This window comes from Rhamphochromis longiceps, linkage group LG7 (assembly GCF_057381845.1).
Source record: "Rhamphochromis longiceps isolate RC_006_pf linkage group LG7, R_longiceps_female_GT1.1, whole genome shotgun sequence".
NCBI lineage: Eukaryota > Metazoa > Chordata > Actinopteri > Cichliformes > Cichlidae > Rhamphochromis > Rhamphochromis longiceps.
The window spans coordinates 16,990,685-17,007,302 of record NC_140563.1 but is presented as its reverse complement, the minus strand read 5'-3'; the positions used below and the strand labels follow the sequence as shown (position 1 = coordinate 17,007,302).

At 42.4% G+C, this 16,618-nt stretch overlaps 1 protein-coding gene across 2 annotated transcripts in view; it reads left to right on the top strand.

The window, feature by feature from the left end:
- The window catches only part of LOC146665111 (cyclin-dependent kinase 17-like), a 35,307-nt gene that overhangs the window by 5,520 nt on the left and 13,169 nt on the right, over positions 1-16,618 (top strand). The window contains exons 2-4 of one of the 2 annotated variants that reach the window (XM_085412577.1): positions 6,977-7,125; positions 13,650-13,817; positions 14,513-14,646. In XM_085412577.1, the coding sequence (XP_085268703.1) occupies positions 7,008-7,125; positions 13,650-13,817; positions 14,513-14,646 (420 nt within the window). In that variant the 5' untranslated portion in view covers positions 6,977-7,007. The remainder of the gene's footprint in view (positions 1-6,976; positions 7,126-13,649; positions 13,818-14,512; positions 14,647-16,618) is intronic. The other variant, XM_085412578.1, reaches the window with a different exon arrangement.

Genomic DNA, 16,618 nt, shown 5'->3' with positions numbered 1-16,618 from the left:
GGGGTAGTTAATACTTTCCTCTGTTTCATCATGGCCCGAATCCAATCCGTCCTCTACACCTGCCCCGTAAACACTTTACTCACTGTTTGTGTATTTGCGTGGAGGGCCCGCCACATTAAGCTGCTCTTCACCAACTAGCATTAAGTGTAGGTGGGTTTTAATCCCTCTAACACAGAATCTGCATTACATCAGGCTCATTAACTGCTTTCTGCGAAGGTGAAGCACCGGTTTTATGTCAAGTATGGGGGCGTTAAAGGATTCCCGGTACTGTGATTGTTTCAGGACTGTCTCAGTAAAGAACAAAGTGGAAAGTGTAGTTAAAAATTGAACAAAATTTAAATGAAATAGATGCTTTTTTCCAATAAGTGATGATCTCCTTCACAGCAATATAAATCCCAGAAGACGGCAGTTACATGTTCTTGTTTCTGTAGGAGAGAGGCAAAGGTGAAAGTATTTCTACACTAACCGCTTAGTTAAGAGACTCTTCAGCAGCTGCAAGTGTGACTCCATATGGAGTAACACTCATCGTGGAGTGGGAGGGTTGTGGTGGAACGGAATTGGGGCCGTGCGTGTCACTCCATTAACCCAGGGAATATCCGAGCAGAGGTGAAACAGAGAGCAGAGCGACAAACAGCAGTTGAACACAATGTTGGGCTCAATTTCATCGGCTTAATGCAGTCATGGCAATTTAATATTTATAGTAATTCTAAAGCGGTTTACACTGGTGGTGTTTGTGGTTGTTTGTTTTATTTTTGCTCATGTACAAAAAAATTTCTTGTTAAATTAAACACAAACGGAGAGGGGTAGCTGCGGTTCACACTCATGTTTATTTTAGTATGCCACGTAAATGACGTTTAAAATCTAAAAGATAATTTTACATGGTTGTTTCTTTTTCCAAAGTAGCTCATCTTGGCTAAATATGCATACTTGCAAGAAGAAGATTGATGGCAAGAATAAAGTGTCATTTCGGCCTCACCTTTATTTGGTTGTCATCTTTGTCTTTTTCAAAACTTTTATAGCACCTACAGTAATTTCATTGAGTTATTATCAGCTTGACTAACAACCGTGACGTCACTTTATTGGACAAGCTTAAACAGAGTCTGAACAGGTGTCTTTAAGAGCAACCTGAAACACACCTGTCTGCACATCTGTTAAAGTGGCGTCGCCCACATCTTTGAGCCGTGACTGTATCGGAAAAGATGAGTAATGAAATAATTCCCGCGCTAGTATCGAAACGTGATGCACCGACATGCAGGATTGAAGTTAGTTATCCAATGCCTGATTTCTGGCAGTGTTGGCTCACAGAAGCAGCTTAAAGAGGAGCACGCCTGTCACTCAGGCTGCTTTAACCACAGCAGCAGCGTTGAATCTTATAAGATCTGTGGCCTGGTCTCTTGTTCCAACCTGACCTGTCCGTCTGTCAGCCCATCTCAGCTCTTTGGACACGTAGGTGACAATGTGGGACAAGTGTGAAAGCAAGGTGAGGGGAGGAGATGATGTGTGTGTGCCTGATGTATGATGTAAAAAAGGCAAATTCGATGACACATTTTGCCAATTTCAAACACATTTTAGCTTTAAAGCTTCACCTGCTGTGTGTGTGTGTGTGTGTGTGTGTGTGTGTGTGTGTGTGTGGGGGGGGGGGGGGGTAGCACGCCTGCCTGGTTGCCATGCTCAGTGCTCCTCAGCTCGACACCACGCACCACCCCACTACATCCCGCATCACTAGAAAAAGCCCACTTTTTACTGTGTACAATGCAACCTTTATGTAAGACCCACATAATGGAGCCAACTCCTTCACTCATGTCCTCATTGTCTTGGCCAGGTTGAGAAAAGGCTGCTCTTTAGAAAACCAGGGCTGAGCTCACCCGTGAATCATGCCAGCAGTCACGCTTGTTCTCTGTCGTCTTTTGTGAGGAAGGCTGCCAGGGAAGAGAGGTGGGTGTTTTCTCGGGGGCGGCCCCCGAGCTCCTCAAGGCATTGACCTTAGCTGGTTTACTGAACCCCGTAGGGGTCAGGTAGGGTTTGTGACCTGGAGTTTCCTGTTTGTGTCTGTGGCCCAGACAGCCGTCATCGTATGGCAGGGTTGGTGGCTGCATGGTGTGTGTAATGGTTTCGTGTGAAGTGCTTGCCTTGCGTTGCTGATGTAGGGGTTGGTGGGTTATCACAGCAGGAACTCTGGCTCCTACCTTTGTAAGTGGCTCATGATGATCAGCACAGCTACGACCGCAAAGGACTGAATCCATATGCGGCGAATGGTATTGTCGCACCACTGCAGCATCTAATGTCCCACTCTCTCTTCTCCCCCTCTACAAAGACACAGCCTCGCACACATGTGAAGATGTCAAGAGTCTGTAACATCTCAGGCACATTATGGTAGGATATTTGGATGGGGTGGGGGAGTGTGGGGAGAGGGATCGGAAAATCAGCATGCAGCAGTCTCCTGCGGTGCTCTGCATTTTCAACATGGAAAAAGCAGCGGGGGTTGCCGTGGCAACAAAGCCCAAATCAGCACAGAGCGCACACCCCTCTGTTCCACACCCCCCTACCACCCTTGCAGCCGCCTCCTCCCCCCGTCCCCCTCCTCCTCCCTGGCCACCTCTCAGCAGATCGAGAGCAGCGACCTCAGACCGGCCTACTTAGGGGAGCAGGGATCAGGCTCAGACCAGGGATCATGTCCAAAGCTCCACTCTCGATCCCAGAGCAGGAGCATGTGCCAGCGGATACTGGTGCGCAGCAGACAGTCTTCCCTCTTCTCCTCCCTCTTCGTCTTTATTCTATTGCTGCCATTTACTTTGTACTCAAACCCCTCAGAAGGTGATTTGTATCCATAGTCTGCTAAGTAGCAGGTTTTGTCGTTTAAGAGATGTGCTTCTTCCAATCCCTCTCATATTCAGCACATTCATAAATTAAGAGCGGATTGTGGATATTACCGTGGAACTGAGGACAGATCAACTACAAAAGCCAAAAGTGAGAGGCCTGTCAGTTTATCCCAACTTGGTGCCACATAATCCTGATTTGAGCTTATCGCAGTGATTGTAATCACAACAAAGGATTTTGGCTGTCTAGAGTAATATCAGAATTAGGTCTGAAAAGATTGTGGTTATTGTTGTTATTGAATAATCTGTGAATTATGTTTTTTTCTGCTTGGTGATTGAGAAGTTCAGAGAACCCAAAGTAGTTTTTTTGTTTTTTCTTGTTTTTCAGACAAAGACGGTATTTAAAGGCGAACATATTTTCAGCTCCATAATTTTGTTCTTGGACTCTACCAGAGTAGCTTTTCACATGGCAGAATCATCTTTATTCATCTTATACTGTCTCATCAGTTCATCCATTAACTGAAACAAGCTGATTTAGCGCCTGTTCTTTAAGGCGGACCTCCCTTTAAGACAAACTTGTTCTGATTGGCTGCCCATACCACTCTCCCTGACATCATTGAACCAAGACTACAAAAAAAGCCTTTAGAGCAGTCTGAAGCCTGAGCTGACTTCATTTGTTTATTATCTTCCACTGTAAGACTTGTGTAAGCCCTTTCAACTCCCCTTTTTAATTTGCAGTGATAAAGAAGCTTGAGCAAGAAAATATTTCACATTTCTGCTTGATTAAACAGCTGAATCGTTTCATTACTCGCTAAAGAATCTTGATTGTGTTGATATTATTGTTTGTTGATTAAGTAATTGATTAAAACATGCTGTAAATTTTCTTTGGACTTTCGCCGATGAGTAATTCACTTCTTATCTCATGCTTCAGCTGTGACGGATAAATAGGCCTTTTTATTAGAGTTACGAGTGCAATTTTTTTTGTTTCCCGTCTAGCACGAAGGGTGTGTGTAACTCAGGGTAACGCAGTGAGCTGTTCCGGAGATGACAGACTGCTGGCTGACCGTGTTGGAGCTGATGTGCTATGAGGCTGAACTGAGTGACGTGCAGCTCTTATGACAGCAGATCTGACGTGCTTTCTCTCATCTTGATTCCTGGATTAATTACAATGCTTCTTGCTTAGCATTTTAATTGGGAGTAATCATATATGTACGAGAAAAGCTGCGCAAAATAATTTCATAAAAACATCCACAGTGCGTGTCATATTTGGGTAAAACAGCCAGCTTTCTTTATCCAAGTCTGCACTGATGAGCTCTAAAATATTCAGCTTTTTTGTGGACACTGACATCGAGTTGTTAATTAAATATTGTTGTGAATATGAATATCACACATTAGTGCGATGTAGTCCATTGTGAGTCAAAAGCTCAGGGTTCACACTGTTCTCAATGCTTGGTTTAAGACTGGTACATTTATGTGCCAGCCTTAATTTCATATGATATGCGTTTTTTCACATGCCTCTAATCATTGAACGGACACATCGCCTGCTGTGGGTTTCAAAGGGTTTACACGTCAAATTGTCTGACAGAATGCACCGTGACATGCAACAATTTGTGTTAACCATCGAGTGATCATAATAGACTGTTAAAACAGTTGGGCGGGGCTTTGTGGTTACATTCAGTGACATTAAAGAGAAGCTGTGTCTTTGCAACTTTGCTATTTGCTAAGCTTTTCAGTTTAAATAAAATTGCTCCTGGTAGGATGTTGTTTGCAGTCACGCTGCTTCTGTGCTGGTCTTTAACTTTGAGGTAGGAGAGGTTATGTAATAATGACGTGCATTTCCTCACCTGTTGTGACAGTTTGTTTCAAACGCTCTGTCAGACTCTCCAGAGCTTCACTCTGACATTACGTTTAACCTTGGAGCAAATCAGGCAATTGACTGTATAACCCCGTACCAAATGTAATGTTTATGTTTTGTTTTTCGTTATTTTTAACAACATCCTGACACAAGAGCCAACCACTGTGAACCTATATAAAGGTGCACTTACCAAGAATACTGTTGATATTAATAATAGTAATAGAACCGTGATCTAACATGGAGATACTTTAATCTTAAATTATACTGTAACATGTCAGTGAAAGTGGATATATGCTGGTCATGTCTTCTGCCAATTAGAGGAATGTTGGATAAAAATAAAGCTGCTTATCACTTTAAAACTGATGGATGCTAGCAGATCTTATGACCTCCGTTTCTAGTTGCTCACCTCAAATTTGAAAAAACTTTAGTTGCTTGAAATTGCTCAGCGTCATTTACTTTCTATGATCTATGGTTTCCTGGACGCTGTGAAATCTTTCCTGTCTAGAGGAAGCTTAAGAAGGCTGATTTAAGGAACTGCAAATCATGTAAACTAAAGCTACTATCTTGCAGAACAAGACCAACAATGTGACGCTAAAAAAAGATAAATGGATCCCCTTTAAGAGCCTGTAACCCTCTGTGTGTAATCACTTTTTAAAACCAGCTGCTGTTTCACTCGACTTGGAGATGTTGAGCTGTTCAGTTTCAGTTTTGTTTATCTAGCTCCAGTTTGCAGAAACTATCTCGAGCTGCTTTTTGAAAGTAAAGACATTGGAGAGAAAACCCCAAACATCTGAAATGAGCACTTGGCAATGTTGAAAAGGAGCAACTCTTTTATAAGAGGAAGACACCTGTAGCAGAACCAAGATAACAGAGGGGCAGCTATTAGCAGATCAGAGGAAAGAACAGAGCAGCAAAAGATGTGCACAGACAGATTTTTGCTCTTTTTATGTGGATAACACACAAACACTGCTGTTGTCACCTGTTGTTGTCTTGTTGATTATTGATTTGCAACCTGATCTGCCAGTTTTTCCAGTTTCTTTCCTCCCCGCATCTCAAATGAAAGGATTTCCTCTTTTCTTCATTTCACATTGTTACAGTTTTTTTTCTTTTCTATTTTCTTTTTTTGCACAAAATGAGCAATTCTTAGGCATCGTCTTGGGCTTTCACATTATAATGTTAGTCATTTTTCACAGTTTTTTCCCGTCTCTGTAGGTGGATTTCCTATTACACTTAGTTTTCAGCTGCATGCCTTCTTTGCAACAACTGTATCCTCTTTTGTTTTGTGCACAAAAACAAAGCAAAAGTCTTCATACGAGTCCGAATCATGGTCCCTCACTGATGAGTCATCATCATTTAAAGGTCAATTATGGTTTTTAGCCATGTTAGTCCACTTTGTCCTCCAAAGACTACTTTCTACTGTTTGGCTCTGGGTAAGTGAGTAAGTTGCGTCCCTGGACAGAATATGGGTTATTAGTTGTATTTCAAGACAAAGGATGTCAATAGGGAGTAGTTGCCAGTCAGGCGAGCCCTCAGGGTTTGCGCTCATGTGTTTTCTTGTCTGGCTCTACTCATCAGCATCACAGACACACACATGTCCTGATCTGCAGACGTAGTGGAGTCATGATATCTGCATTGAAGTCACAGGGAGAGGCTTGTTTGGTATCTCCTCCAGCCAATCAGTCTCAAATATTGCCTGTCTTGATTTGAAATCTTTTTTTCATTTCCTCCCATAAATTGTCTCGCTGCATTTCTCCCTCTCGCTCACACGTACAGGCTCTCACAATCAGTCGCTCTCGCGCACACAATAAATGTGTCTGGAATGTGTGATGTGGACTCGATGCGGCCCAGGCTAGCCCTGTGCCATTCAGCCGCTAATCCCCCCGGTTTAGGATTTGCTTTTACAGTCCTGTGTGCCAGGGCCTGTATTCTAAACTCGGCCGTAAGAATCTCTCACCGACTTGTCATGCTTTCCCAGGAGGAGGAATGCAGTGTGAGCTGAGTCATAATTAACGTCTGTTGATTAGTGCGTTTCATTGTTCGCCCAGTCAGATTCCTGGTGAACTAGTGACATTTTCTTTCTGAATGTGGGATTGTGAAGCATGATGGCAGCCAGACGTTTTTTTGTTTTGTTTTAATTGTAATTACAGGCAGTTTACATTGCATTTCCACGAAGCTTAGATAAACAGCTCAGCGATATTGATCTTGTTCCTCTGTGGTTGAAACGAGCTGTAGCTCTCCTTATTCTTGCAGTAAGTGGGTAACACCTGTAATGTGTATACATTTTTGTTTGGTTTGTCTTCTTCAGGCCTCCCCTTCCTGAGAGCTCTGTGGAGAAGATGAAAAGGTTCCGGCGACGTCTCTCTCAGACTCTTCGAGGCAGTCACACCATCGACGAGTCCCTGTCAGAGCTGGCCGAGCAGATAACGATCGAGGAGAACGGCCTGAAGGACAGCGGTGAGGCCTAAAACTCTTAAATCGCGTCTATCAAGTATACTGCCACTACCAGCACAGCTTGTCACAACTTTATAAATAAAGCGATTCAAGTGGAGGAACCCAGCTTAAGATTTATGTACAAAATGTCAAAATGTCTGTAAAGTCTGTTTGATGTGATTTATTTCAAACACCAGATTGCCATGCAGAATTTCCAGCACATTTATATAATGAATTCCGTGTCTGAAATGGGATTTAGTGGCTGAATTTTAATGGACTTAATTTGTTTGGCACTTTCATCTAAATCCAAATCCACATTTTTATCTATTGCTGACCCAGAATCTGAAAGTTTAAACTGCTCAAAGTGTAATCTTTAGCTTCAGCTTGGCGTTAGCAAAAAGATGTTACACTGATGATTGAGGTCCTTTTCTTCCTTTTCTTTCTGAATTTGCTCGCTACAACGAACCTGTCGAATAAGTTTTATGTCCATTCAAGACTCTAAATGCCAGTTTTTAAAGGGGCTGGTACTGGTTGGTGGAAGTTGCTCAGATTTGAAATGAATTGTAGGGATGTCTACTCATATAATCATATAAGACCTGTAATTTAATAACTGAATTAAAAACATAAGATAAGAGTCACATGAACAAGAGGAGCCTATATAGAATTTAAATAACTCATCTTGGAAAAGCCAAATGTGTTTGGCACAACACTGCGTTCAGATCATATTTTTGATTACAAAAGCTGTTTAAAAAAAAAAAAGGTAGGCATATCTGCCTTCTTGTAAATATAAACTACCTAAACTGCCAAAAAGAGCCCATTTACTCAAAAAAGTCCACAAATCCACAATTCTTGCATATTACAACCACCCCTTATGCAAATTTGATTTTAGGGGGAACTGCTCCTTTAATACTGACTGTTCAGACAATAAATGTGAATTTCACAGGAATGACTTCTTCCACTTCCCAGCTCTGTATTGATTGTTGTGCTCAATCTGTCAGTTTATTTTTTACTGTAAAGACACTCCGTTCTTGCTGGCAGACACTGTATTTATTTATTTACCATTCATCTCCATCCTGCTGAAGGTTGTGGCCTTCTAGACGTCAAATAAAAGCCTTGGCACAGCCGCCTATCTCTTCTGATATTTACAAAATCTGCACGGAGCAAGCAAGCCAGGGAGCACGTCTCGGTGTGCTAGCAAGTTGTTGCCAGGGTGCTCATGGTCTGGAAACATTTTAGAGTTTCCATGACATTGCCACGGCAACTTGGATGACTTGGTGAAACCAGCGAAGCATCTTGATCCATTTGCTGCCCCCCACTTTTTTTTCTTTTTATCTTTTTGCTCCTCTTCTTCTCTTTTCAGCACCCCTCCACCCTTTCTCCCCCCTTTTTCCCTTTTCAATCAATCAGATCGTCTAAGCTCCCACGAAGCCCCTCCCCTCCCCCCATCGCCTTCTGAGAACTAACTAGACTTTGTAAAGAGCTTTTTGTGCAGCGACTAACACCAAGTTTGGCCAGAGTGTTCTGTGCTTGTTGAGTGGGGACAGAGAACTATGATGTGTGTGTGTGTGTGTGTGTGTGCTCCTGTGTGTGCCTGCTTGCGTGTGGGGGATTTTAGCAGCCTGTGTAACAGCAAGTAGGGTAGAGAGGAGACAGAATGGAGTAGCCAGATGAGATTTGATCTGAACTCTGATTGGGGAAAGCGTTGTGGTCCTGATCTGATTATGTAACGCTCATAACTGAGGCCAGCAGCAGCAGCAGCTGCCCAGCGATAAGGGAGAGGTGGTATAAGGGCCGGGATAATACATGCCTGCTAAATCACATATATGATGTCAGTCTGTCATGATGTGCCAAAAACCCCCAACAACAACAAAAAAGAAAGATAATCATGGTTGTAATACATATGTAACATGCCATTTTCCGAATTTTCAGCGACTGTGTTGGCGTAGTAAAATCTGTTTTTATAGCCCAACGAGACCTGAACACCCACAGCAGTCTGAATCGGTCTCGAAAAGGCAGCTTGAATCTTGTAAGCTTAATTTTGGCAATGGGGATTTACGTCAGAAAAATTCACTGAGAATCTGTTGGATCTGGAAACTGGAAACCAGACAACTGGTGAGCTAATATTGTTGAGGCTGGTGGTGATGATATGCAGGCTGGTAATGACTACGCTGTTATTCCTGGCCAGAGTGGGACTTTAAGAGGGGGTACTTTTAAAAAAGTAGACATGTATAACTCAGAAAGTATGTGGAGGTTGTGACCAGTTAAAAAGTAATTCAGAAACTGTTGAATAGAATCATTAGCAATCTCACTCAGCTGTAATCAGGAAAATCTGTCAAAATGTAAAATACCCCCCACACACACAAATTACAAATTTGTTAGTTTTGACTTCTCCTTATCAGCGCTTATGATGCAATATTATCCTGGTGGCGACACCTTTAGGAGAATACTGCAGCGAGTTCTTGCGCTGTAATGCCGGGTATAAATGGCTGCATATGTGTGATGACGGCGTGGCAGTGAGCGATGTGACCATTGCAGAGGGTATATTGGCAGGTTAAGGAAGAGGCCGATCATCATTTGGGGAGAGCTGATTCCAACACTTGTTTCTGCAGTCGTATTCTTTCCGTCACTTCCCAGAGTTTGTGACCATAGGTGAGACTAGTAACGTAGACTGACGGGTAAATCGACAGCTTTGCTGTTACGTGCACATTTCTCTTTAGTGTTGCGGTTGCTGTACAGACCAGTACAGCATCAACAACACTGAAGAAGATGCTGCACCAGTCCGGCGATCTCCATTTGCCATTCCCTCCTTCCCTCACTCATGAACAAGACCCCAAGTGTTCAGTCCGCCATTTATGACTGAAAACTGTCCTCAGACTTGGAGGTGCTCATGCCAGCTGCTTCAGACTCAGTTATAAACCGACCCAGTGCGAGATGGCAGTCGTCTTTTGGTGAAGCTAACAGAACCACATCAAAAAGCAAGATGAGATCCTCTGACCACAGAACCCTCCACCTATGATTGTGTCTAAAAATTAAATCCATAAAAATTATGAGCACATTTGGTGACAAAGGGATGCTCTGGCAGTCTGACTGGAAACAGGTCTGATTTATGTGAAACGAGCTGCCACTGTGGTTGAACAGTGAGTTCAATACTCCGTCCTCCTCAAGCCCCTTTTGTGGGTCAATAAAACACTTTAACATTGGGGAAACTCCCCCACACCTCAAGAAGGTAAAGATCTGGTTCAATGTCCTGTTGCCAGGATGAAATTCCTCAACTCCTTATTCTCTGCAGTATTCCTAGACCTTCCCAGGTGCTGGAGAGGAGAATCCCTCCTTTGGTCTAACCATGTTTTCAGATGCGTTCTTGTCTATAAACGCTCAACAATTTGTTGTAGGAGAGAGTGCAGCACGGATAGAGCGTGCAGGAGTACATACCCGTAATACAACCATTTGTTTGGTGTGACTTTACTGGACCATTACCCACCTCAAATTAGCAATGAGCGTTTGACTCTAGCTAAAAGCACTTTGGTTAGTTCCCTAAATTTTCTCTATACACGAAAACTTTGCCTACTATTAACTTGCTTTTGTGTGGGTTTTGTTTCTGTTTTTTTTGTTTGTTTGTTTTTTTAAACAAAATTGATCTACTCTTGATAAACCAGGTAATCCACTCTGTGTTCAAAGGCTGATGATGTTAATGGCTTTATCAAACAAGGTCATGACAAACAGCGGTGGACTGTAAAACCCAAGCCCTTGCATTACAGGTCCTAAACACATACAAACACTTTTCTGCCTGACAGTTGTTTTTTGTTTGTTTGTTTGTTTTTGCAGGGACATAAACCAATCTATCTAATCAATAATCATTATTCTTGGGAAGTAATTATCTCCTCTGTAACTGTTGACTTATGTCTTGTCCTTGTCCTGTCTGCTCTTTTTGCATACATGGGCCTCTGTCTGAGTTTTGACTTCTGCTCATCTTCTCCTGGGTGTTCTTTTCTCCTCATTGTCATATTTGGTGTTTTGCTGGGTGCTAGATCTTCCAGATATTAAATCATTCAACTCTGTCAGCTCTAGTCGTGCTTTTGGACAAAAGCTGTTCATTGTCAGTGGTAGATCCTTTCCACAAGCCAAACTCACACACCTTAGACCAGGGTTAGGGAATCCAGGCCTCAAGGGCCAGTGTCCTGCAGGTTTTAGATCTCACCCTGGGTCAACACACCTGAATAAAATGATCAGTTCATTACCAGGCCTCTGGAGAACTTCAGGACATATTGAGGAGGTTATTTAGCCATTTAAATCAGCTGTGTTGGATCAAGGACACATCTAAAACCTGCAGGACACCGGCCCCCGAATTCCCCACCCCTGCCTTAGACTGTCAGGCATTTGTTTACAGACTTTCATACACTTTTGATTATTTACAGTACAGGGGTTACACTGATTAAGAAAACATTGCTGTTCTCCTGGCTATGTGTACAATTAGGTAACCCGAAGTTCATTGGGAAGATGTGATACTCCATCCATCCATCCATTCGCTTCCGCTTATCCTTTTCAGGGTCGCGGGGGGGTGCTGGAGCCTATCCCAGCTGTCATAGGGCGAGAGGCGGGGTACACCCTGGACAGGTCGCCAGTCTGTCGCAGGGCCAACACACAGGGACAGACAACCATTCGCACTCACATTCATTCGCACATTCACACCTAGTGACAATTTGGATTATCCAATTAACCTATCCCCACAAGCTGCATGTCTTTGGACGGTGGGAGGAAGCCGGAGTACCCGGAGAGAACCCACGCAAACACGGGGAGAACATGCAAACTCCACACAGAAAGACCCCGGCCTGATGTTGGAATTGAACTCAGGACCTTCTTGCTGTGCGGCAACAGTGCTAACCACCGTGCCACCGTGCTGCCTAGATGTGATACTCAAATATCAAAACAGATTAAGGTTCAATTTAATTCACTGTTTTTTGTTTTGTTTTGTTTTTTGGGGGGGGGGGTTGTTTTGTTTTTTTAGTGAGAAATTTGTTAATTTACAGTGTAGAACCTAATGTATATCAACCCAGCAGTTTCATTTTTATTGGTCACCTTGATACAAAGCCTAACAATACAGTGTGTATATAAAAGATGGAAGGTGACACCAAGTGGTTTGGTAATTATAAGGAAAGTATCAAAGAGGCACATTTTGAGGCCTTAATATAAAAGGTTTTGGCTGCGGTCATGTAGAATTTCTTTCTGATTTAGAAGTTACTTTGATGAATCAAAGGGTGGACTACTAATTTATCAACTATTGGTAGCAAGGCTGGTTAACAAGCTGTATGCTTGAATTGTACTGCTGCAGCACAGAGACACAAAATAAGTGCTAAGAACGCACTAATAAAGTAACAGAAGTCACAATAAGCACAAATACCTGGAATGGTCTGCACCACTCAGCAAGCCGTAATATCAGTCAGTCTATTAAAATGCTACAGAAGGCAGGAAACACGCACACACACACACACACACACACACACACACACACACACACACACACACACACACACACACACACACACACACACACACACACACACACACACAGTGAAGAGGCCCAGTTTAATAACTGACAGAAGAGGATGCTTACCAGACTCTGAGTGGCTCCAGCTGCCTCAGTCAGTGCAGCCATGCTCAGTTATCCAGGTGGATGAGTTATAAAACCTGGAGTTGTTATGAAAGTTGAAACTATCATTTTTTTTCTGTAAATGTAATCAAATTGACCAAAACTATGTCCTTTTGGAGGGAGCCTCAAGTGGCACTTAGAGGAACTGCAGTTTTTGTCATTTTGGGGGGTTTCATTTTTAATCTCTGGAGGTTGCCCCTTGGTTAATTCCAAATTTGAAGCCTTGACCTTCCCTCAATAATGCCACTGTCTTCTTTTTGTTAGAACCAGGAGTATGAGAGCGGTAAAGTGCTAAGTTAGTTGGTAATACAAGTGTTATAGCTTAGCGAGGCACATCACCAAAACTAAAGTAGACTTCTTGGATGGTCTGTAGCATCCAGCGTGTTCTGATATTTGTTAGATAATACCACTCAAAAAGACTTAAATGCCACAAAACGCTGTTGGTGGGTAAGATTCAGGGACTTGAATAAGCAGAGGTGCCGTCTAGCAGATGGGTAGTGCCTCCTCTGTGTCAGTATCTAGCTGTTAGTAAGTAGTCGTGATCCCCATAATGCAAATTTTGAGCTTAATAACATTTAGAAAGGGGAAAACAACCCATCCGCCACCCAGTTTTTATAAGAACTGGCTGTTATGTAGTGACGCAATCAGCAAGATAAATCATCCGACACATAAGATTGTCAGAGTACCTCAGGATGAATTTATCATTGGATTGCTTTGAAGTGCATTAATCACATATTGGCCATGATGAGTCTTGTTCACATTAATACCACTTTCTTTCAGCGCCATGACTACAATGTTTTGTTTTGGGGTTTTTGTATTTTGTTCTCATCTGTTGATATGTGCTTGTATACTGTGTGTCCTGTCATCATCAAAAAAACACAACAAACTCTTTCTTCTCCAGCAGAGCCCATTGTGAGGAACGGCCGTCCTCCATCAGCCCACAGTGTCCACTCATTTCTTCACCAGTACACAGGCTCTTTTAAAAAGCCACCGCTCAGACGGCCTCAGAGCGTCATCGGAGGTGGACTAGGCTCTCTCATGGTCATGCCTCGCAATGGTAGTCGCCTTGGTGAGTCACGCCTAACCTGCCTGCTGTCAAATTTAATATTTGACTTTTATATTTCTGGCTTGAAATGAAGAAATAGCCAACGATTTCTTTTGTGACCATACGTGGAAGGTGTTGAGCTGCTGCTGGGCCTAAATTCCTTGTCATACCCATTTCTGTTGAGGGAACTGTATCACGCATGTGCTCAAAGAAATCATTGCTTTATGCAAAGATGCACTTCAATTTATCCGCTTTTGTGGCCGCATTTTTGTCCTTTTTGCAAAGAAATATAACTAAAAATAACGACTCTGAAAACCAAGTTTGCTGTCAACTTGGATTTTCAGCCCAGATACAAATTCAAAATATGAATAAAACCCCTGGAGGGAATGAAAATGCTGCAATAGTGTATGAATGAGAGCAGAGTTTTCTCAGGCGTGGGTAAATTACTCCGTGATGTATGGCTTTGTCTCATAAAGCCTGTGGCACTGAAATAAAATCTAAGTCAAACTCATTAAGAATATTTACCTCTTGTATATCGTCTGTCTGATACAGCCAGTAGCTTGATAAGAAAAGAGGGAGTCATAAAAGTGTCCGAGAGAGTGTTTTTCTTTCCTGTTGAAGTCATTATCTGGTGTTGCACCCTGCCCTGTTTTTACAGACCTGCTCCATTTGTCAACCCCCCGTGCTCTCTGTAAACTTTTCTCTTCGCTCATCTCCAGATATCGTCCACGAGAACCTGAAGATGGGGTCAGACGGAGAGAGCGACCAGGCATCCGGGACTTCCTCTGATGAGGTGCAGTCGCCCACGGGTGTTTGTCTGAGGAACAGAGGGAACAGACGCATCTCTGCGGAGGTGAGATTTGGCTCTGTGTTTTCAGAGCTCCGTCGTTGTCCTCGTGTAGCCTCTCTGCTTTGCAAAGTGTGGATATATTGTAGTGTGAGTCACTGCAGGGCCTACACTTAACTCAGTGGGACGATTGACTGTGTTGCCACACATCTCCTCACCCGGTGTGATGGTTCAAATTCCACTTTGTTAATAAGCGTGCGCTGCGATGACTTCACTGATAAATGACAATAGACCTATCTGTAAGACGCGAATGTGAGCTCCGTGCTGTAACTCGGCGTGGGTGTATTTGTGCAGTGTGTCATATACACACACTGCACAAATGCACAAATCCTCGGCTCCTGTTGCAATGTGAGCAGCGCACACATAATGTTCAGACTGATTTCATGTAATGTTCCTCTCAAGTTGGTTTTGAAATCTACTTTAAAGAATCTTTTATTCGTCAGCACATCCACCCACCCAAAACCCCCTCTGATTTACTTCCTCTTTCTCAAACACACAGAGCCAGACATGGGCAGTTCGATTGCGTTTCTCCGGTGGTTACATAATCTCAACACATTACAGAAGACATCTCACTGTAATTGCTTTTATCTAAAAGGCATTCCATTTTCCCACAAGTATTTTTTTGGATCCAGGGCGTTTATTTCTGCACATATTAACAACAGTAATTCTTTTCTATTTCATTGATTTATATTTTTGTTCCTACATGAACATGATTCCAAAATAGTTTCCTTTATTAAAGCTGTATGTTCAAAGCCAACAAGAAGAATCTGTGGCATGAATCTGATTGTTTCACATACTGTAAATTACAGAGATGGACACAGAGTACCTGTGCAACAACAACAAATAATAAACACAAATGTGTGTTTGTGTTTGCACCCCCTGTTTTGTGTTCTCATGGATCATTATGATGTCACATGGAGGTGCCCTACCCACCTGTTGGTCAAACAATCTATTTGCTAGGTGCAGCCAATCAGAAGAAAGTTAGCCTTATCTCTTCCCCACATAGAGACAACATTTGACAACCTCTTCTGTACTTAAGACTTCTGTACTCAATAACCATGAACCATTTGAAAAGGTTCCAAGTTTTTATAGGGTAGCTGGATAGGCCGAGGCCAGCCTCACTACCTTCTGATGCACACCTTTTTGTAATTTTGTTCTAACAGCAGGCCTGAAATATGACGCAAAGAGCTCAGTTCAGAAAAGACGGTGAAGTGTTAGTCCTGGTAGGCTTTCAATGGGTAAAGAGTCGCCTTGCCTTATTAAACATTCAAAACTGGTCTAGCAGAGGCAAAGAATATAGCTGTGGAGCCAAAGATGGGCGCATTAAGTCTGCTTTAAATAAAAAACAACTTGTTATGTATGTTTTTATTAGTCCAGTTTAACTTATTGTAGATTTACTTTTACTGAGAAACAAATGTTACTTTGACTCAAGCACGCTACTACTACATCAAACTTTGCAAAACTCATTTATTCCAGTGATCCGCAGATATCTGTATTAATTCATATCTGCAAGGAAATGGTGACGGATTGTCATCATCATCATAGAGAAGTTTGTCAAACAGCTGTTTAAAGTTTTATTCTTTACATATAAGCAGAGGTAACATGTCATTTTACTGTTTCAATCAATATCTGACCCGATCCCTCCCAAAACCAATAATTGGTCCCTTTAGCCCAACGTAAGCTCTACCAATAGGACTTCAGGCCGTGCAGCTGACATAAAGTAATGCAACGAGCCGCCCACTTTCCCCCTGAACTGTGGCAGGAGTTACTTCATAACATCGCCATTCTCAACTCAAATTATATAAAAAAAAGCATGACAGGAAAATAGATTCATATCCATCCATAGTTTTCATTTCCTTTTTCTGCATCACTGTTTTAGACACTTTTTCACCTTCTGTCTTTCTCTTTTTCAGAGACTTATTTTTCTTTGTGTTAATACAAAATATAATATAAAATGCAAAGAAAGACTTTCCAGTTT